Raw genomic sequence first — 23,621 nt, 5'->3', positions numbered from 1 at the left:
GGTGCATTTTCAATGCACATTTGAAGGATTTAATAGTGGGTAGGTGGATATGGAAAGGGAGCAAGTTCCATTGTTTCACTACACAGTAACTAAAAATCCTGTGACTAGATGTTGTTCTGGTGACAGGAATAGTTAGAAGATGGTTGTTGAAGAGTGGACATTTACTTAATTTTTTTGTTGTTGTTGTTATATTTTTGTCCATATTAAGGTGCTACTGAAATTGAAGTGCATTTTGTTCTGGTTTATACAAGTGATAAATTGTTTTGAAAACATTTTATATCTAGAAATTAGAAAGTACAGATCTTCCTTTTTCATTTTGAATTAGTACTTCACAAAGGATGTCCTGTAACTATGCCCACTGCACAGAGCTGTGGCCGCAGGAGCCACACTAGAAGGGAAGCTATGGTGCATCAAAGAGAACTTAAAAATGACAACTCTCTTCATCACAAAAGAAAAGATTGAGGTTTGATAAGCATGGTCACAAAGAAAGGAAGAGATAGTACTGTTGTATATCAAAGGCAGTTAATGTTCACTGCCTCATTCGAGATCTAGACATAAAAATATACACTTCCTTCATCATTATCAATATATTCGCTTGTTTAAAGTTGTGTGCTATCTTTGGCACTGTGAAAGACTATTTTTCCGTATTTTGTAATGTACAAATGAAATAGCGGGGAATAGTGCTGATTAAACTGTATTTTAAGCCTTTATTGTCTCCCTATGCAATTCAAAGAAATATATAGCTGAGCTGTAGCATGATGTTCACACAAGAATGTGTATATGTCGATCTGTCAGTGAAGTTCAGCGTTTTTCCATCAAAGATAAAGCTGGTTTAATAAGGATAGTCAATATTGCCAGCAAGATTATCAGCTTTCCACAGACACCTACACATGAAAGGACAGTGATCACTGATGTCCGTTTCCACCTACTTTAAGAAAGGTTAAAACTGTTAATTATATATGTCTGATATCCCGTTCTACTAACAGCAGACATAAGCCGTGTGACTGAAGCAGAAGTCCACTCCAAATAAAATCTTGTCTTGATAACACGTGCGGTTACACCGCCACAGAACCTTATAGACGTCTGTGATCGAGAGGCGCGGAAACCCGTCCATGTCTCCGAACACACCTGTTAAACCATCTAGTGATTAAAAATAAACACTACGATAATGCAAACAAACACAGTGTGCAACAGTAAAAACAGGAAATAAACTTTGCTGAGCAATAAAACCGTAAAAGAAAATCAGCGTCGACACAAATTCATCAAAATAGGAAAATGTAAGACGTGTAAACAAGGGGAGCTACTTCCATTCACACCAAGATACACCGAGGAGTGCTGTCCCATGGATATCGAAAACACGAGGAGTCTTCCAGAATGGCCGAAATCTTAGAGGGAGACCCTTCAGTCATTCCACCAGTGACAATATCATCACTGGGGGGTGTAAAAGGTCAGTGAACCATTTATAACATAAGCAAGCAAATAAAGCATAGTTTTAGTATAGCCAAATTTAGTAAAACATTTGTTTATTGTTTCGTTTCCTACAGGTATTTGGTGAGGGTAATGACAAAAGTTTGTTCTGCCACAAAGAGATGAGTCTAGATATGTAAAAAAGCTCAGTTAGGAACTTTTTGTATGCATGCACTGTTCCAGCAAGAGCAGTTACCATGGGCATACAGGCCAGACATATTTGGATTTTCCATGCCTATAGATTGGTCATAATTCATTTATATTTATTTTTCAGTAAGCACTCTCTCAGAGATTACCAATACTCAGCAATGTGCCACCCCTCCAAAGGAGCAAGAGCAGCAAAGAAAGCCTATGGAGACTCCTGTGTGCAGGAAACGGAAGAGACAATCGTCAGAGCCACTTCAGAGTTGTCATGTAAGGAACATGGCAATGCAGGAAGAGATAATGGCGGAGGAGAGGAAAAGAACAGAATTGGATAGACAAAGAACAGAAATGGATAGAGAAAGACTAGAATTAATGAGAAACATTGAAAGAGAAAGAACAGAATTTATGAGAACCATGGAGACACAAAGAACAGAATTGGATAGACAAAGAACAGAACTGGATAGACAAAGAACAGAATTCATGAGAAACACGGAGACACGAAGAACAGAATTATTAGAAAAATTAGTCAACCACCTAACAAAGAGTTAGAAAAATTTTTTTTTATAGATTTTTCCATATCTTTAGTTTGTCTGTTCATTTTAGAAGTTTGTGATTCCTTTTAGTTTACAAATTATTCACTACACAAATTTAATTCTTCTGAATGAAATGCTTTTTGAATGCGACAGCAAAAACTCCAAATGGAATGATTTACAGTGAATGTATATCCATTGTAAATGTTTATGTGAGATGTATTGCATACAGGCTGAAAGTTGTAAATTCTAACTCCCTTCCCATTACATTTCCAAAATAAGTGTAACTATGTTGTAAGTATGCACGGTAATCACAATGCCACTTGGGTTAATATTGTGTTAGCAACATGAGTTTAGATGTGTTTGGGGTGGGCAAGTTGAGGCATTCTTAAGAGATTTCAAGCTGAGACTTGTATAGACTGTTTACTACAGCTTTTTGTCTTCTTATACTTGATTGACAGTAATGGCACTATATGTATTTTGTACTTTAACTCAATTCCGCCTGCTATCCCAACATTGGTTACGGGCACGACCCTACCAAATAAAGGACATTGCCTTGATTTTAGTACTCATTAAAAACTTACACGCCTTTACAAATGTCATCTTTTTTTTTTTTTTTTTTAACTGAGATGGTGAAAAATAAAAAAATCCTGATTTACCTGATAATCATGTTTTATGTACACACTGAAGCACAGTTGTTTCCACCATGGATTAGTAAAATCAAATGAAAAAAGATTGCATGAATAATCAAATGAGCAATTATAACTGGAAAAGTGGTGCATCAAAGTTAAACATAAACTCACAATCTGGTCCATTTGAAAGGAACACAATATATGCAACTGATGACAAAGCAAATTATAAGGGATGGTGACACAAATTATAGACATGCACACTCCTCAATTTAAATGAATAAAAACATGATAGTGGTGATGCAAATGCAAGAGATACGTATACATAATCCAAAATATTCAAATTATGTAATGGAAATAAAAAAGGTTGCTGGGAGAGAACTGTACACAGTGATGAAAAATAGGCAAGAGTTATATGGTGCAATGCAATACTTTGCTGCTGCTGTCAACTTCAATGTCTGCAGACAACCTAATTACAACTGTAAAGTCATACCAATCATAAATATAAATGTACACATCATATAATGTATGCACATAGTGGAAAATTCATTAATGATGGTGACACAAAGACATAAACACCTCGATTTGCATAGGGCAAAAAAAAATTTACACGCTGGTGACACAAATGCAAAATATTAAAATTATATAATGCAAATAACAAATGTTGGTGGAAGAGAAATGCAGATACTGATGAAAGATGGTATAGACGTGGCATGGCAAATATAGGTAAATATATACTGGAAGGTGGTTTTGGTGCTCTTTACTGGTTCATTAGTATGTTTGCAATCTCATATCGCTTCGCATTACCTGCTCCTATATTTACCCCATCAAGAGGACCCACCTGATTGCCACCGTCTTCATCATTCATGTCTATATCATCTTCATCAACACCGCTTTGTCTCAAAATAAAGTTGTGGAGAACACATGCAGCAGTTATAACATATGGAATTTCATGAAAACAATACATATCTAATTGCTTCAATCTTCTGAATTTTCCTTTTAACAACCCAATCGAACGCTCCACTTCAACACATGTGGAAGAATGTACTTTATTATATAAAATTTCTAAAGGGCTGAGATGTCCATTGTCTCGAAATGGTACCATCAAAAATTCCCTTAAGGGGTATGCAGAATCACCAAGAAGGTGAAACTGATGTGGCAGTCGTCCTTCTGGTGATTCTAAATGGTGGTACAGATCGCATGTCCTGAAGGCACAGGCTGTCGTGAACTGACCCTACATTACCAGTCTGAACATATAAAAATTTTAGGCTGCTGTCACAGACAACCTGCACACATAAAAAAATAAAGCATGAAAAATTTACAAAATAGTTTCCATCTGCAAAATGAATGATCAAGAATAGTAACAGTTACTAAATAACCAAACAGTTTGAACACAAGACAAAAGTTAAATATGAACTAGACAGAGAAAGCATCAGTGTCATCTAGATTCCTGTTCCTTGATTTTAGTGCATAATTTAGAAAACTTTATACTTATCCTTTCCTGTAGTATGTTACATTTCAAATTTCTTATCTTATTGCACATTATTTATGAAAAAACTTGATGATGCGGATGGAAACATCACACAGCATGATATGAAAAATAATTATAAAAAATACAAGCATTTTTCTTTATCCATCTTTGGGTTGTGATTTTTTTTTTGGTTTACAATCACACTTGAATTTTGACTTGCTATAGAGTATAGTATAGATGTCAATTTCAATTCTAACCTGAAGATGCATAGCCGGAAAGCCCTTTCTGCATATATAGCTTTCCCGTCTTGGCCCTGAAGTTCCAAGAATGGGGATATAGGTGCCATCAAGAGCACCTACAACTCCCGGCATACCAGCTTTCTGCTGCCATTTTTCAGCCAGCTTTTCAAGGGCATCCCTTTCTGGCCATTGGATGACCTCGCCTTGATTGGCCACGAGTGTCCTGCAGATCATCATCACACATCTGTGAAGGGAGCCCTTGTTCATGGCAAACCGATCTGCCACACTGCGAAATGTCTCCTTGTTTGCCAGTAACCACAAGGTGGCAAGAAGTTTTGTTCTGTTACTGAAACCTCGTTCTTGCGGTAAATGAGGTTCAATCCAAGCCTGGAGAACCTGAAAAAATTCACAAAAGATCTCTATGAAAGTTTGTGTTTATCTTGTGTGTGTGAGCATCATTGTAGATAAGTTTAGTACATGCATTTATGCATATATATGTATAAAAGACGTTCACATTCCCTATAATTGATCTTGGTATTTTTATTTATATTTTATTAATTTTATTACCTTTTACTTGATTTAAATTTTATGTATATTTTATTACCTTTTACTTGATTTAAATTTTATGTATATTTTATTACATTTTACTTGATTTAAATTTTATTACAATAACTTACATCAAAGGCCTCCGGGAACATTCGAAAATGTGACTTGAACTGATACGTCGAGTATCGTGGGATGGTGACTTCCACGAAATCGACCACATGGGAGTTCGAGTTTTCCCTTTTCTCATTTGTGGAGGGCGCAAGCTCGATATTTAGTTGCGCCAGTTTGGCTAAGCCTTTGAAACATCTCTCAGCACCTCGGGGTCTAGCTTCCGAAACACGGAAAGCACTCAAATCTCGCCTCATGTCTGCCATCTTGAAACTCTGACTTCCGGCTACACTGCGTTGCACAGGGACCGCTAGCTTTCGCTAACCGCTAGATTCGCTAGGCTAGCTTCGCTCGATTCGCTACGTGCTATGCAACACGCCACTGGCTGTTCAGAACTACAGAAGAGAATAGGAAAGTTTTGTATCAGCAATGGCGTAGGAAGATGCTCGGCTTGGGTTGGGAGGGAAGAAGGGATGGTACTCCATGCTGATAGTGAACGACGTTCGTTTTCACTCACTACGAGAGAGAGAGAAGAAAAAAGGAGGTGCGCGAGCGCAGCCATTCACACACTATTGTAAACGGTGGTAGCATTACAACATATATTCTGCTTTCGGTGTTAATTGTTAAATGACGAATCAGCACTTAACAATAAGCAAATCTCGTTGAGAAATGACTCACCCGATTATCAAGAAATTATGTAATATTTAGAATAAGAAAAACATTATAATCATATTAATCACATTCAAGTTTTGCAGGTCAGTGTGACAAAACAAAATAAAAACAACACTCTTAATTCTTTGTTGTAGTCAAGTACATAGTACTTCTTTAACCTTTCTTTAAATCAAGGGCTAGATATAAAGAAAGCATAACGTTTGCTTAAACTGTAACCCTCTTAAATAAAGAAAGATCTGCCCTTTCTTTCTCTCTCTCTGCCCCACTCTCTCTAGCTGTTCTTTTTTTTTTTTTTTTTTTTTGTTATTTTGTGAGGAATCGAATTTCAAACATTGGGTCAGGTGGGAACAAAAATATATTCTTGCCCCTTCAGAATCTTTTTTTTTTATTTTTTTATTTATTTATTTTTTTTGAGGGGACGGCTGCCCTCACCCCTTTACCCCTGGTTCCTACACCATTGATTATAGCTGCAGAAAGGGATAGAAAGGCACCAGTTAGAATATCAGGAAACGATAGATACATATAAGAATTCTAGAACTCAAAGTATATTCAAGAAAAAATGACTTTCAGCTAGACAATGCTGATCAAAGGTGATCCTTCTCTCTTGAAACTTTTTCTAGTTCACCCATATTTGAAGAAACTTTGAGAGAGAAATGCTGAAGGACACAATGGTTTATTTTGAAAGAAAAACTTTTTTCCTTTCTCTTTTTTTCCCAAAGTCCGGTGGTCCCGAGTTTACTCAGTGAAAAGGGAGAACCTTGCTTTTTTTTTGTTTTGGGAGCGCATAACGACATGGCCCTTGACATCCATGCCAAGCATGCGCAAGGTTGGCTGTGCGCGGGAATGTGCAGATGCACAAAAGAACAAGACTAGTAGCTGCCGCAAGCTCGTGACGAAACACCTGATGGCCTCCAAAGCTATTTACGAATATTTTGATAGAAAATTGCGGAGATAAGTTTACACTAAGTAGGAAAGGGCTGTCGAGGGAGGAAATATCGAAAGTACCCAAAGTACTAGCTGCCCGACTCGCAAACAGGGGTCACAATCAGAAACGATAGCATTCGGTTTTAACGAGGTTCACAGCGTAAGGAAGAATTAAGCTTTTAAAGACTAACCTAAATTTCAGCCTCCAAAACCGATACGTTAATTATTCGTTAGCAAAGTAGGCGACTCGCACCTCAACGATCAACGAGCGCCGCTAACAGTGTACTACGTCACGTTGGTACACCGTTCACAACATTGTCAGCCGTCAACCAGCGTGAAGTAGTACACTGTTAGCGACGCTCGTTGATCACAGGTGTGAATAGTAGCGGATAATTAATTAACTGATGGTTTTATATCCCATGTATCTACCGATATCTGAAAAAAAAAAATGAAAACCGTTCAGGTTGGTCTTTAATTTAGCCTTCGTCTCTAAGAGTGAAAATGATTTGTTAAACAAGAAAATATCAAATAGCATCATGCATGATTCCCCAAGGTTAAAAAAAATACAAGACTGTAATTTTAATATTGTCACATGTTTCTAAAAGTTGATACACGTAATCTCCTGACGTAAGAAAGTGATTGAAACACTCGCTTGTCACCACTACAGTGAGCGGCTCAAGGTTCAGATCTCGTCTCGGGACACTGTATGTGACACCTGTCCACAGGCCTGTGGGTACTCCGGTTTCCTTACCTCTTCCTCTTCCCCATAGTGCTAAATCGCCTCAAGCTGGAAGCACGTTCCTACTAAATAAACTTGACCAATCAACTAAGCCACAGACTTGAGAGGTCGACTGATAATCTATAGAAGTCCATGTCTTGTGTTTAACAGCTATGGGAGCAGAAGGCGAGATCCATGGCTACAGATATTGAATGGAAGTAAAGCCTATCAGGCGGCAGGAACATATCTCTGGTTACTGCCTATGGAATCTAGCTTTGTAAAAATGCTTAAAACTCCTTCCTTGGAAGGCAGAATACCCATCTTATGATGCCCGAAGACAGTACTCAAAACGCCTCTACAGTAGATCATATTTTGCCTCAAGTAATTTTCTGAGTAACATCCATACCCTCCCCCTTTGCCCCCTGCTTTATCAGTAAATAAATAAATAAATAAGAGGGTGATTATTCCACTGAGTTGTAGAGCAATAATGTATTAGTGAGAAAGGTGAGGTGTGTACGTGTTGAGAGGTAAGTAAACGCGCAAATTCTGACTCCCTGTTACCCTCCCCAAATTAAAAATCTAGCTCTCCATACCACACTCCAAATAAAAGAAAAGTAAGAGTGAGAGGTAGACCGATGTAGACAAAAGATGAACGGACAATGAGCAAGTTTAAGTTTTTTTGTTTTTGTTTTTGTTTTTGTTTTTGCTTAGCAAACATTGTCCTGCAGCTTGCGTGGGTGTTTAAAAAGTGTCGAAAGACGTTTACGAGATTTATTTAAGATACCTCGAGGAGACAATGTATATTTTTTAGTTTACACCCCCAACCCCATCTTTCACTCGTTCGCTTTATCTTTCTCAGTCACTTCTCTCTCTCTCTCTCACACACACACACACAGACTTTAAAAAAAAAGAGGCGAGGTATTCAAACAGAACGAGACAAACAGCACGGTAAAATCCCCAATAAACAACACTGAACAGACAGTGCTTTAGTTAGAGAGGAAATAAATATTTGCAGGTTTAAACCATGTTTAGCCTGGATATTTCAATTTGCTAAAAGCACATGGAGTTGGCAAAAAGAGGCAAAAATGCAAGCGTCAAGCATATGCCAAAGAAAACAATACAGGAGAAAATGCTTTGTAGGAAATGGTTTCCTTTCACACTTTCTCGCTGGAAAAAAAATCTGACAGCCTCTGTGCCTACACTTCAAGTAATGTTCGTAGTTTGATTCCTACCCGAGTCATCAGCCGCGTTGAACTGTTTTCTGGCGGGCTTAGCTTCCAGAAGACAAGGACGATGAGTTTGTTCTGATCAGAATACATCTGCCATAAAAATTTGTTTATTCTTTCCTCTTCATAAAAGTGGACTTCCACTCAGTTAACACTCACCAACAATGGATTATTTTTAAAGATATAAAAATTATTAAAAAGAAATATACAGAATGGACTTTAGATGTTGTTAAGTTACATATGCCAGCAATGTAAGCTCAATTTGTTGTTATGGATGATTTTACAATCCATCAATAAATAAATAATGCAATCTCTCCCTCAATTAATGTATCAGTCCGATGAATTATAAAGTACTACGTACAGTGAGTGTTTGTGTGTTAATGCTTGCAAAGAATTGTTATTATCCTAATATAAGCTGTAACTGTAAGTTGTAGGTGCTTTTTGGTCAGTTTCTTGATCAATCATTTTCCCTATTATTTTATATTAAAAATTACAGCAAGAAGTGAAATAATGATTTTGTTCAACACCTTTCTTGTCAGAATACCATCCACACTCGGACTCTGAAAGGACATCGACACGCCAATCACTGACCGGTCCTTACGACTCAGGGGATAGGCGGGGGGAGGAAGTGGACTTTGCAAAGAAGGAAGAGCAGGTTTAGCAACGTTCAAACGGAAGGGCGAAAAAAATGTTCACAGGCAGCTCTAAAACCGAGGACAGTTTCTTTCCTTCACTACCTCCCAACCTCCACCCCCGGGCGTCTGGTAAGAACCTTGTATTTGCAGCGGCGAAATCTTATTGACCCAAGGCAAGGACGAGAACCGGAGTGCTCAGACCTGAGCCTCCACCCACAGTCTAACTCCCTGCTTTATAAAACAGTTGCCAGGCACTCCTGCTGCGACATAGGACGAGAGAAACTCTGTCGACTCTCCTTCACATACACAGCCTGAAATACTACACAAAAAGCGGTTGGATTCCGAGAACGAAAAATCTTCGAGCATCCGCGAGTTTGCTGGTCTTTGGTGTAGAGGACATTGCCATTTTTTGTTCGCGAACAATAGTTTATCCAAGGCGACAGCATTCTGCAACTGTTACTCTGAAGCTGTTAGGTTGGTTGGTGTTCATAAAGAATATCTTCTTAAACACTGAGAAAAATCCGTCTTCCAATTTTAAAAGAAAAAAAATGCAGCTGAGTGTGAGCCGCTTTTTTGGAAGACCAGCGCTCTCCGTGGTTTCCATCTTCGCGGTGCTGTCGCTTCTGATTGGTCAATCTCATGGCTACGATGACGACGAAATGGAGCCGATGCCAGTGCTGTACAATTCTTGGATGGCAGGTTCCAACAACTGCACGTGCGTGCGGGAGCTAACTGCAATCCGAAAAGAGTTGCAGGAGGAAATCACGTTAAGACGAGAGCTGAAGGGGGCGCTGGAGACATATGTCTCTGAACTGTATGAGCTCCGAGCAGTCGTGAGGGCTTTGAGAAACAACTCTAAGAGTGGCACTCCAGAGCCAGAGAAATACAGTAAGTTTTCGTCATTTTTATTTTATTCATTTTGACGCTAGAAATAACTCGATTTCATTTCTATTTTTTTCTTTCGCGTTTAAATTTTCCCCTCCAAGTATTATTCCACAAGAACTTCACGGTAAAAATGTGTAAAAGTCATTATTTGAATGATAGATATGTTAGCATAAAACGGTCTGGGGTGTGCACAAGCCATACCCTTCTACCCCCCCCCCCTCTCCACTCCGTCATCCTTTTTTGCAAAAGCACTGTTAGTTTCCCATCAACTGAACGAGCCAACAAACTCACAGACAGAAACATTACGATTTTCGTGAGTAAAATAATATTATTCTCCTTAATACTCCCTTTACATTATTTCAGAGATTGTTTAAGCTAGCTGTAGTCATCGATCGTCAATCTTCCTCTCGTCATCATCCTCAATCGTTTAGCTCTGCTGGGAGCAAGAGAGCGCTGAACATCTAACCTCTTTAGCTCTTGCCATGAAACTATCCATTGTGCTTAGATAATGCAAATGAACGAAAAAAGACATCATGAAAATGGACAGTGATTTTTTTTAAGTCATTCTCAACAAAGCATTTTTACGTGGTAGCTAATGCGAAGGTACTGAATAATCGATGAAGAATAATTCCTCGCCTCTTGTTCAGCATTTTATAAGCATCAGTATTTTAACACGATATGAGGACCTTGTTAACCAAGGACTGCCCAAACTGTGGCCATATTTGGAAAAGGTTTTTATCATCATCTAGTCCTCTGGTTAAGATCAGACTCATCGAGTTTTACAAAGACCGATACTTTTTTTTACAAACAAACAAAAAACTACCGTTCACCAGCCATCTCAATAACGTTCTGGAATTTTGTTTTCAGGTCCAAACGCCCTGGCCACATCCAAAACTGCTCCGGCCATCTCTTTCTCCGCCAAACTGAGCTACAACCGAGAGCTCAAGCCCCTGGATACCGTGGTGTTCGACACCATCATCACCAACAACGGCGAGGGCTACAGCGCCGAGACTGGCAAGTTCACGGCGCCCCTGCCAGGCACCTACATCTTCCTCTCCACCATCCTCTCCGGCTACAACACCAAGGTGGAGACAGCTCTCATTATCAACGAGAAGGAGGTAGCCCGCATGTACTCCGGAGCACACGATGCGCACGGAAGCGGAAGTAACGCGGCCATCGTGAACCTGCGCAGTGGGGACAACGTCTGGGTTCGTTTGCTGTACCAAGGCGGGAACCACGTCCACGGATACTACAGCACCTTCTCCGGGGCCATCCTGACGGAGTTAGAGCAGTGAGGCGATGTCAATGAAAAGAACACTTTCGTCACAGATTAAAAAAGTGATGCAAAGTAGTTGAACTCTGCCCAGAGGGACGGGGTGAGTGGGGGTGGGGTAGACTGTAAAGAGATGAACATGCCGACAGCATTTCGAGTTTGGTTTTTTTTTTGTCATTTATTTTAGCCCCACTTCTTTGGAAACTTTTATCTTATCACATACTACAAGAGTGCGGTAGCAGAAGTTTTCAGCAATGTTCGTCTTCGCCGAATCCACTAAAGTTTTCTCTACTTAGTACGATAGAGGCAATGGAGTGTGACAATGTCGATACTTTGCATTGCTCTGTTCGCTAAATTTTGAGAGAAGAAGCTTTCTCCCTTCTCGCACATTAATATTGTATGGAAAAAACATTGGTCTCAAGTTATGTTTTGAATGAACTTCATGAGGCACATGTTTATCAATTCCTGGCACTGAAGACAAAAGGAGAAACAGGAAAATAGTCTAGAAAGTTCGTATAGCATTGTGGAATGGCACATTTTATCTCAAGTTCAGCCATTTGCGTGCAAACATTCAAAATATGATCTTTGCAAAATGTAGTGTGAAATACATGGCCCATAGAAAAAAAAACCCCAAAGACTTCATGGTCGGTAGATCAGAAAAAGTTAAATTAGAAGTGAAAGACAGACCCTGTAAAGCAAAAATAATATTAAAATTAAGGTCAAGACAAACAATCATGCATATTTCATAAATTAAATATATTTTTCATTAGGCTATTCGTCCTGTCCCCAAAGTTTTCTTCTAATTGTTACCAAAGGAATGAAAGTTTTTAAAATTTCGATGTTATTGTTGTCTAGGAGGTAAGAAGCTTTGGTTGATTTCGGGAAAATGGTCTTTGAGCCGAGCAGTTAATTTTTATGACAGAAGAAAAAGCGAATACAATCCCCCAACAAATTCAGAACACTCTGTGCTTAATTGTGCATGAATATTCTTTCCCTTGTTGTATTGACGACGAGACAATATGTCGAGGGAGAGTAAATAAATAAACGATCAATGTTGAAGGAAAGTTCTGTAATTTACAAAAATGAATTCATTTACGGTTGCTAAACAAATTAGCCTTATCCTATATGTTAACCTGAAACTATCTGCGGTATATGCACAGACTGTATCCCACTTCTTCATTCAGACAAACAAACAATAGGACCCATTCAGTGGGACTGAATGTACCGACCTAAAGCAGCAAAAGTACCAGTCCCTGAACACTTTGATATTGGAGGTAATTATTGGGCAATCACTTGCACAATCGCTTATAGAGGTGGGTCTAACAGTTTTATTTTGTAAATGATCGTGGTTGTGAGGTATCTACTTAGAAAATAATGCATATTTCTACCTTTGTATGACTTAAGTTTGTATTTTAATAATAAAAAAAGGAAAATGAGATGGGTTTTTGTTTACATTTTTAGGAATTTTTTCTCATGCGCTTGTATTGATCCTTCACATTATGACTATACGTCTGTCGTTTCTTGTATTTGTGTTTATTGTATATATTTTGTGTATTCACTGTCATGTATGTTTGTTCGCGAGCATAACTGTTTGACTGACTAAATAAATAAATCTGCCGCTAGCTGAATACATGACCCACAGAGCAAACAGATACCACACACACATAAAAATTAAGTTGACAAACTAAAGGATTGACCACTGAGTGAAAAAATAAATTTATAATGAATGAAATATAATAGCTAGAGAAATGAATGAATGAGCAAAAGAGAGAGAACACCTTTTTCTTCTTATCTGGCCTTTACACACTGTCCAAAGACTAACTCGTGGTTATAAACATGGAAGGAGATTTAAAGATGGTTTTCTTGAAGCACCACAAGATATGCTGACATGGTATGGACACCCAAGTGTAACTAGCAACCACCAGGAAGTCTATTTGGATAAATACTGCGATGTGTGTATAGAGAATAGCTATGTTTTTGTTTGTTTTATTTATATATATATGGTAGTAGATGGGCTCCTTTATCTAACCACTCAGTATCTCATGACAGCTTTTAAAACTCTCTAAAAAATGTGTTCTTACTTCGTTTTCCTTGTTTGTCTCTATTTTTAAATTGTCTTTTTTTTTTCAATCCTTCGTTTTCTTACTTCCTTCTTGTGCGTTTCCTTTCTTGTGTTTACTTCTTTCTTTCCTCGTTATCGTCCTTAATTTGTACTTAATTTTTTAATTCTTTCTTTTTTTTTCTTTATAGAAATGAGGTTAAATGAACTTTTTAAAATTTGCATTGTCTTAGAATTTCCTGTTCACTTCTACCATTAATGATAGAGCTGGCATTTCTGCTGGAACCTGAACATCAAGGTATAATACCATTAAAAATCTGCATTATATACTTGCTGAAGGGCGTATTACAATACTTCTTTAGAAGCGATTTCGTGCGATTTTGAATGCCAAAGAAGAAAGATGGTCACGTGAGGCAAGCTGTGAGCATCTTCGAAATATTAGGAGTGTAGATCCTCACAGTGTTCTGACCCGTTTATGCAAAGATCTTTGTCACAGCAAAGCTTGTGACAAGATACGATAAACTGTTGATCGAGAAAAAACAGCCAGCAATCGGGAGAGACAAATTGGTTATGTATGATATTATCAATAATCCAGTCTCATCACAAATGTGGGGTGGGGGGTCATCAGCAATTGAAATCAGAAAGTAAACAGGTATAGTATTTAACTATGCTTAACTATGAATATATAAATTATTGGTATCATGGCAATCACAGCAGCTTTCGCTTGAGCGAGAGAGAAAAAAATAGAGAGAAAAATAAAAATAGTTAAACCACTGTAAAGGGATAGTTCATTCATGGAAGATGAGAAAATGAAATGAAGAGGAAATATTGACAATGAAAACCAGAAAAACTTGGAAATGGTTAAAAACATGCCATACATAAAGACAATTTCCTTGATCTCTTTTTTTCCATGAGCTGTTTTATTTCAAAATTTGTTACCTCATTACGAATCCAAAATTTCATGAGCAAATAAATTGACTAAACAATAATTTACAAACTTCAAAGAGGAAGAAAAGCAAAGAAGCAAAGCTCACCGGGGAAAAGAATCGAACAATGTAGGGACAAAGGAAAGAATAGAGAAACTAGAAAAGGAATATGTTAACAGTAAATAAAGCACTCAAATAAAAATATGAAGGAGAAAAAGTAACAGCGATTTAGAAATAAGATAGGGAGAGAAGGATAGGCTATGAGTCAAAAAGAGGAACAAACTTGCAACGGTTACATAAGACAAAAACCTCAGTCGTCATTGGCCACGTGGTACGTGACAGTTGCAACTCTTTCCCTCCGTGACAACAAAGAGCTAATCTTTAGCCCTACTCTTCCAGGATTATGGATTACCTTCGTAAGCAAGCCGCAAAGAATCTTTGTCGAAGCTCTTTCAGAGACATTTTTAAAAATATTTTTTCTGTGTGAAAACGCAACAACCATAATCTACGGGAAGTCAGAGAACACACAGGAGGCTTTGTAACTTTCCTGCCGAGTCCTCTCCAAGGAAGAAAAGTCACACAAGAAGGGTGATTTATCCCCACATGCCCCCAAAAAGAGGACATCAGGGAAACGAATGTTGACTGAGGTTAGGTCAGATAAACGTACCCATTCATTCAGACATCTACAATGTATACGAGCAATGGGGTCAGAACAGAACAAACAACATAAACATAATATTCTAACCCTTAACAACAACCTCTACTGAGTGAAAAACTCTCGTTCAAGACTTACACAACAAACAAATTGTTTTTCAAAAGAAGACTTCTTTTAAAGAAGATGTTTGCAGTATGTTGAATGTATTTGCACAGACTTAAACAGTCTTCGTATACAAGAGCATAGAGTCAAGTAGGCTAGGTGTGGACTTTAAAAAATACAGGTGCGCATGTCAATATGACAGATGACTTAGATATTGATTTATTTCATGTGGGAAAACCCATAACACCACGTATTACTCTCACATAAAAACAATGTAGTCAAAACATGCTGAGGAGTTCAACTTGCTGCAGTCGAAAGGAGTACTCCTCGGCCCTCTCGGCCTCCTTTCCTCTCGTCGAAGCTCAAGCCGTCTGTTTGCGAGTAAACAGAACAACAGCAAAAGTCGCCCTCCACAAGGACTTGTCAAGACAGCCCGCCTCAAAGGCAGCACGTGTCAGCTGATCCTCTGCCAAGGTCACCCACTCTTCATCGGTGATGGAGTCGACTTCGTCTTAAAGAAAAAAAAAGACACGCCGGTAGAGAGGGGGAGTGGACTCTCTCGTGAGTGAGGGATAAACAAAGGATAAGACAGAGAAACAGCAAAGCGGAACAGAAAGCTCAAGAAAAAGAGAGAAAAATATTTTCCCCCCTCGTCTTCTAAAGTAGGTATATAAAGAGATTTTGCTTCGCTTCGCCTTCAAAGCTACAAAGAGCTCCTTCCTTTGATTCCTTAACGATCACCTCAAAACGAGAAAGTTTCTGGCAATATTCCATTTTTTTTATTCGTTTGCTTTGGTAGTTTGGATTCATTATTGTTTTAGTGAGAGGAGAAAACGTCCACACTGATAATCGAGTGAGTGCGGTGTTTTCGTCATGGCGGTAGTAAGTGGAAATGACATGAGAGTGACCGTTCTTGCTCTTCTATTTGTGGCCACTACTGCCAGCGCCGCCTTCTGGTCAGCATCTCCCAGCGAGACTAACAAAGGAAACGAAATGGCAGCGGCCTCAGGTGGCGACAACCAGTACCGCGCTGTTGCACAAGGGCCGACAACCAAGGCTGTAACTCGTAACGAAGTGAGTTATCTTGTTTTTGTTGCTCACTAAACGGTAATTATTTACTACAACTTTATGTTATTGATATTTGAAAAAAATGGATGTCACCTGCATGACATTCGCTGTGTCGTGAATAGTTTTCTCCGTTCAGACCTTTCTATCTGTGGCAACATTTTTACGTGAGGGTTAGTAAATATTTGACCATTACAGGACTAAAATGTTGTGCAAGTTAACACCGTATAGCTGATTATTACAAGTTGTCCGATCTTTGACGTCAGATTGTCACAACCGGCACCATAAGTACCACCCCTGCCGTCTGCACGTGCACAACCGAACTGCACAGTCTGGAGCTGCGCGTGCGGAGCAACACTGAGCGACTGGAGAAGCTGCACAAGCAGATGTCGGGTCTTCTGGAGGAGATGATCACCTTAGAGAATGGAATGACAGTCATGGGGCTGGAAGGTAAGGGTCAGTTTACGTGGTATTTGGATTTTGTTGTGCCCTAGAGACAATGTAGCACTGTGGTAGAGGGGTTTCCAAAGATGAGAGAGGGGAGTAAGGATTATCTATTGTTTTGATAACATTGTCTTGTTCGTTTCTGTGTAGCCTGTAATATGAAAGTTCGTTAATAAGTTCGTAAGAAGTTGGACCACGAGTGAAAGGCCACCATATGGCACAGATCCTCGGCCGACCGACGAGGGTTCAACCGCAAAACGATCTACTACTTCGGAGACAATCTAAGGGGCAACGTACACCCTGATTTTAGAGTTTTTTTGTTCTGAAAGTGCAAGGCACGGCTTTAGAGGGACAGACGACAGAGGCACCTGTCTGAGTTAAGCACGCACTTAAAAGACTCATTGCAGGTTATATCTAAGACATAGGGACGATATGCATGACCAAACATGATTGTCATCACTTGATTAGTCTCCATTATTACGCACGCGATCGTGCACCATTACCACACAATCGCTATCACACACAAACGATAGGCAACACAACTACAGGACCCCTTCGCCCCCTTACACACACATATATGTACAGGATCCCCATCGGAGCTACACGAAACCATCTCTGCAACATCATCATCTATGTTGCCGCCACTGCTCCATTTGTGGTTCCATTTTTGCAGGAAAATCAGGGACCTCGCAAAACTTCAACGTCGCTTTCTCAGCTAGAGTCGGTTACAACCGTCCTTTCCTCAGTGAAACTGAGGTCATCGTCTTCGACGAGATCGTCATCAACAATGCCAACGCCTACGACCCGTCGACCGGTAAGTTTCGGGGAGAACCCTTGTTTCTATGACGTTACGGTTGAGATATATCTTCTTATTCCTTTAATCTTATAGAGGAACATAGGGATGCAACTGGCGGATGTATATGGTGCCATGGATATTTGTGTGAATAACAAAAATTTTCGTGTGTATGAGAGGGCGGTGGGTAAAGAAAAATTTCAAATTCATAAATAAGCAATTTGGCGGACGAATGTCAGTAAATTGAGCGAGTTGGCGAGAGCTAGGTCGACGACGACGACGACCTCGATGATGATGATGATGATGATGACGACGACGACGATGATGATGATGATAATGATGATGATGATGATGGCCAAATGATTTCTATGTTTTGATCGCCTTTTGAAGGTAAATTCACCAGCCCACTACCCGGCGTGTATCACTTCGAGGCGACCATTCTGTCTGGCTTCAACACCAGCATCGAGACGATGATAGTCCACAATGGCGACGAGGTGTCGCGGCTGTACTCGGGTGCCTTCAACAACCGGGGCGTGGGCTCCAACAGTGTGGTGCTCAACATGAGGCAAGGTGACGACGTGTGGGTTAGTGTCTTCTTCGGCAACGGCGACTACGTGCACGGACAGTGGAGCACTTTTACTGGGCATCTTGTGCACGGCCTAGCTTGATGCGGGCCCTGGTGTGTCATTGACCTTTCTCTCGCTCGCTCAATATATATATAAAACACAAAAACATATTTCAACAAAATAATGAGCCAACAAAACAACAAACAACAAAATAAAAAAATCAAACATAATAACAAAAGGAACATGTCAACTTAAAAATAATAACCGTAATGCAAATCTGTAGAATATTTTTTTTACTAAAAAAAAAGTATGATGCGTAACAGAAAAGCTCATTATTTTCAATTACGTGGAAAGATAATACCAAATGTATCATTTTCGTAGCGTCTGATGTGCATATTTGTTCATTTTTGTTACTTATATATTTAATCTTATATTCTCTTGATGTGAACGAATAAGCTTTTTATTGGTTGGTCTATGATCAAGAAAGATTTTTTTTTTTTTTTTTTTGCACGGAAAAGATTATTTCCTTAATTGTAAACCTACATGTATTTATTTGAGTGGAACCACGGACATCATGCTTTCTATAAAGAGAACACGTTCGTATACAAATTCAGAATCAGGTAGACATTCACCTGAGACGGGATTGGTTTGGTAAGAAATGAAGCAAGGTATGAAACCAGAAGTTTGCGATGTCTCACCTGATTAGTTGCATTTAAAATTTTTAATTGAGAATGTAGCTTAGTTAGCACTTTATTTATTGCCAGTCCTTTATACTGTTGCTTAAAAATTAAAGCAATATAAATAATAGCTACTGATTTTGTAATTCTTACATGCACAAAGAGAGAGGCAGCATGAGACTTGCTGTTTTCGATTCAAGGGAGGGAACGCAACCATGTTGTTGATGTACAGGAGCTGCTTCCCCTGCTTGGGAACGCAGACGACGCACTATGTTACACCAAACAGCAAACAAGATAGAGATCCTTTCCTACCGAACCCCCATCAACATTAATTAAGCAAGTTACCTCCAATCCACGACACTAACTTTTTAACTTATTTAAACCTATACTTAAGACTTTATTTTAAAAAAATTAATGATTTTTCTCTTCCGGACTGTGTGCTTGGTAATGTATGATCTCTTGCTCTGTGTGTGTGTGTGTGCGCGCGCGCGCGTGTGTACGAGAGAAAACGAGATAGAGGAAAGTAAATATTTTTTATATAAAGGGTTAAGTTTGTATTGGTTGTTTCTCCTATTTGTAAAACGCTAAAAGCATATATTTGAGAAATGTTCATTCATTCATTAATTCTTCTTCTTGAAGGGAATGGAAGTCTCGATTTCGACCAGACTAGTAAACTACTTGGGTACTTTTCCAAATGATTAAACCTGTCATGGTCCTGTCTTTGTTTTTCTTTTAAGTTATTCAACAGTTTGTTCCACAGTCACATAATAAAACAGCTGAGATATACGCTTGCAAAAAAAATACTTGAATGACACTCGTATCGCGCCGTAGTATGTCTCTATGAAGTGAACATACAAAGCCAGGCAGAACAGCAAGAAATATTACAAAATGTGAAGAAGATGAGATAAGGCTAAGCGTGGGGTTTGGTTGTAATTCGCCTAGCCTGGAAGGCAGCTGTTGGTTGCGGGCCTCCTCCTGACCTGTTTATTTAAGTAATGGGCGCTAGGCAAACCACCACTGAGACATTGCGGATCACTATACGAGTGCTGTATATGAAGAAAGCGGGTGGAGTATGGGGTGGGAGGAAACGGACGTGGTTGAGATTTGTTGGATCGGACTCGGAAATGAAAATTCAAGCATATCACACCACGTTCACGCCCAGTTAGCAAACATCCATGTACATAAATATAAAAGTTAGTGTTTATTAACCCTGAAGTGCTGAAAAAAATCATCTGTAAGATAGACTTTTTTTAAAAAAAACTATTAATTTTTTTTTCTCGGAAAGATTGTAAATGTAAAAATTGTAAAAAAATTAAGCAGGTATTTAAAAGTTCTTGGAAACGAGGACTATTTACTGTGTTCTTACATACATTTAGGTGGGTGTATCTAAATACTCAAATGTATATTTCTCACATAAGCATGTACACTCGCACGAGGTAGGATATTACAGACCTATCCCACATTCTGGAGGAATTGTTGTTGCAAGGAGGGTGGTACCTGGCATCCAAGACCAAATCACAGCGGTGGCACGATGGAGGAGTCCTTACCACTCGATTGTTTCCAAATCGGATGCGGATCCCATACAAAGCACGTGCTGACATAGTAAGCTGACATTATCCTTCCCCTAGCAGCTGCTTTCCCCTTGATCACGTGAGAATCCGGCATCCCAAGCCAGATTAAAAAACTGAGAACTACATAGCGCGGCGGTTCATTTCTCTGTTAAGATGGCGGGGAGTGAAAGTCTCTTTCTTCATCGCGAGATAGGAGATTTTTTTTTGTTTTTTTTTGCGCTTATCGTTTGGAGACAGAGGAGATAGGTCTGGAGGGAGCAAAGCCATCAACACTGCATTTCTATTTTATTCTACATCTGTCAGCTGCTTGATACTGAAACATCTGTCGTGGAAACGACACGCTTTGCAAGACAAAGCAGCCAACAAACTGTCCGACAGCTAAGAGCAGACAGCATGCAACCAGAAAGCAATATTTAAAAAAAACATTTCTCTGTGCTTCTCTCTTACTCTCTGTATACTATAGAAACAAGTAAATACATACCTGTATGTCTTGTTTCACACCTCATTTCCAATTGTTTATATGCTGTCGTGAAAAAGAATTTTAAAAATGAGGGTCACATTTGAGCTCCGACTATTAACATTCTCCGAGTATGTTTTAATTGTAAAAGCCAACCTTATTTCGGAGTTTTTGTGTTTTGCATGTTGTTGATAGTTCTCAGTTTTGGAAGTTGGTTCGTCAGGAGAAACCCTTCTTAATATGAAAATGTTTTAAGCAAAAAAATACATTTAATAAGTACAATCTACAGAACATTATAGAAATGTTTTATGACATATTTTAAAAGCTCATGGGATTTTCAGACAAAATTTTTGTAGACAAGCTGTGCTAGATGTGAGATTACTATTCAGTCAAATTTGTTTCTGCTTCGACTTTTGGGTATTCCAGCCGCTGTATACTTAAAGTCAGTATCAATCAGATTAAAGATTATCATGAGCATAGATAAATACTCAAGTTGATGTTTGCCTTCAAGATGGCGTCTCAAGCTGTCTCAGCTACAGCATACACCTTGGTCTCCGTAATCAGGTTCAGAACACCTACATTAGCCTACAGCTAGGTAAAGCCATCCGACACAAAGTGTACTTTATAATAAAATGTTGGATATCTCATGTAATTTATTGAATTCTGGACTGAAATAGGAAGAATGTTTTCTACGGAATGCTTGTCGCTTTCGCACCACCTATCGTAAATTCAAAAAACAGCAAGTCAAACCGTCTGTAAATTTTGGAACATATAATCGAAACAGAAAACGAAGGCAGGTGCAAAATCTTACAAACAGCAGAGAGGTCGCACACACGATTCCCATTTTACGCGCAGCTTCTCACGTGAGTAAAACCTCTCGTTAGATCAAAGCCCTCGGCGGCCATCTTACCCTGTAGATGGGACACAACTCTAAACACTCGCGGCCAGTGGCTTTTTGAAGTGCGTGTCAGGGCTCGCTGACATCAGCATACAGCACAGTGTCGAGCGGCCTGAGTCAACAAACTGATTAGTTTTGATGGTCTTCAAGTCACCGTGGGTGGTGCGGTCCTTTGCTATCCTCCGCCTCTGACTTTCTACCCCTCTCTCTCTCTTGTCCCACATCTTTTACTATCATTACCTCCCCCTCTCTCTGTGTGTGATTATTGATAGAGGAACAGAACTATAGAAAAAGCGGGAAAAAAAGGGAAAAAGTGTAAGAGAAGTGAAGAAGTGGGACTTGAACTTCGTCCACTTGATTTCATTCGCTTTGATTAGACCCCCATCCTCAACCCCTTTCAGCTCTCTAGAACTGGAGCATTGTAAATCCCGTTTTGTCTGTTTTCCTAAATAAATTTAAATCGTATGGAACTTACACATGCATTAAGTTTAAATTTGTATTTTAAAAAATGGAAGGCAAACTAAAAGAGTTATCAAGAGACAGAAAGTGAGTGATGGAGACAGACGGAGAAATGGGGGATGGGGGAGAGAGAGAAGGAAGGGTGGAAGCTATAGGTGAACGTTGGGAACTCATCATCCCCCATCATGCACTGCAAGTGTACGAGGAATAGTGGGAAGAAAGAGTCAAAGAGTGAGCGCGTTAAAGGTGGATCCGTGTTGGTTTATTTTTCTTCTCTCAGGGCAAGAAACAAACAGCGGGGCTGACAGCTTGCAAACTATTGCGAGGGTAGCGGGGCTGTCAGGCTCACTGAACTCTGTGCCCACAGCTCGTGGCGTCAATGGAGAGAAAAAGTCTGTCATTTCATCAAACTGTTTTCTCTTGGTAAGCGTGAGAAACAGATAGCATCTAGCTCGCTCCAGTTCTTTTTCAAACCTGCTGGTTTGTTTTACTTCGGAGATTTTTTTCTCTCGATAATTTCTCTTTCAACTTTCTTTTGTATACCGTAAATGGTTCTATCGATCTATCGATAGATTGATTGTAATCATTCATTCACTCATATACTTCGTTTGTCCTTTCTCTCTTTATTTCGAACTCATTGCCATTGCTGTAACGACACTCATAACAAATTTGTCACTACCGTGACACAACTCAGTACAGACTTGCTCACCCTTGTAATACAACTTCATTTCTCCCTGTATGCTGTACAAAGATGGCACTGACCCCTAATCCTTTGTTTTTAAAAATAAAATTAGCTCCCGCTTTGACCTAAGTTACTAAATAATTATACATCAACATTCGGTAGTCCTTGTAAGAAAAAGATATTTTTTCTTTCAGAAGATGAAGTGAAACAGTCCACATTATTGCTGTTGTGACCGGCGGTGGTGATGGTGGTGATGGCTTTCTTGTTTTTGTTGTTGACTTTGTTCTCGGGATTGCTTCTTGTAAAGCATCTCAAACATTTCACCTCCTGGATTATTCAGCTGACCTTCCCAGAAGACGGAAACAACCCCCTTCCAAGCAGACTCTGTTCAGAAGGTTGGAGACGATGTGGGTCTCGCCGAACCATCAGCAGCCGCGCGCAGGCTTGGCCCGCACGTGCAGGAGGGGCCCGGGCTTTGGCGGCAAGGTGGTGAACACGGTACAGCACGTGCTTGTGTGCGCTAATCAGGACGTGAGCACGGGAAGGAAATCACGCACGTGCATGTGATCGCCAGAACGATCACAGAAGTGCTGCTAGCCTTATTGCAAGAAAGTCTGTGTGGTGGCTTTCTCCTCCGACAGACGATACGTGGACCGAGCATGAATTTATTTTGCATCCTGGGAAGCGAAAGATTTATTTTAAATAATGTTGGTGGCAAATATCATTCATGAGAATGAAGTTTTTTATTTTAATTAGTTGACTAAAACTAAAAATATCCAAAATTTATTATATGTTGTAAA

The 23,621-nt window shown here is 39.4% G+C and overlaps 2 protein-coding genes and 1 long non-coding RNA gene across 3 annotated transcripts; 2 read left to right on the top strand and 1 right to left on the bottom strand.

Annotated features, from left to right (window-relative positions):
* The first annotated feature begins 206 nt into the window (after positions 1 to 206).
* Positions 207 to 2,090, top strand: LOC112553232. The gene is made up of 2 exons (XR_003096995.1): positions 207 to 1,447; positions 1,742 to 2,090. It is a non-coding gene; the product is annotated as an uncharacterized LOC112553232 (long non-coding RNA).
* A 1,672-nt stretch (positions 2,091 to 3,762) lies between these two features.
* On the bottom strand, positions 3,763 to 5,507 carry LOC112553231 (putative nuclease HARBI1). The gene is made up of 3 exons (XM_025220320.1): positions 5,158 to 5,507; positions 4,499 to 4,876; positions 3,763 to 4,056 (listed from the first exon to the last, which is right to left on the bottom strand). Exons 1-3 carry the CDS (start codon positions 5,398 to 5,400, stop codon positions 3,904 to 3,906), a joined length of 774 nt encoding a protein of 257 aa, XP_025076105.1. The 5' UTR covers positions 5,401 to 5,507; the 3' UTR covers positions 3,763 to 3,903.
* A 3,824-nt stretch (positions 5,508 to 9,331) lies between these two features.
* Positions 9,332 to 18,884, top strand: LOC112577378. Its single transcript, XM_025260441.1, has 6 exons — positions 9,332 to 10,197; positions 11,062 to 11,485; positions 16,064 to 16,283; positions 16,541 to 16,724; positions 17,392 to 17,532; positions 17,902 to 18,884. The coding sequence occupies exons 1-6, from the start codon at positions 9,858 to 9,860 to the stop codon at positions 18,177 to 18,179; spliced, it is 1,587 nt and encodes a 528-aa protein (XP_025116226.1). The 5' UTR covers positions 9,332 to 9,857; the 3' UTR covers positions 18,180 to 18,884.
* Positions 18,885 to 23,621: the final 4,737 nt, after the last annotated feature.

The sequence above is a fragment of the Pomacea canaliculata genome, linkage group LG12, assembly GCF_003073045.1.
Source record: "Pomacea canaliculata isolate SZHN2017 linkage group LG12, ASM307304v1, whole genome shotgun sequence".
Taxonomy (NCBI): Eukaryota; Metazoa; Mollusca; class Gastropoda; order Architaenioglossa; family Ampullariidae; genus Pomacea; species Pomacea canaliculata.
Note: the sequence above shows the minus strand (reverse complement) of the source record. Positions and strands in the feature narration are given on the sequence as shown.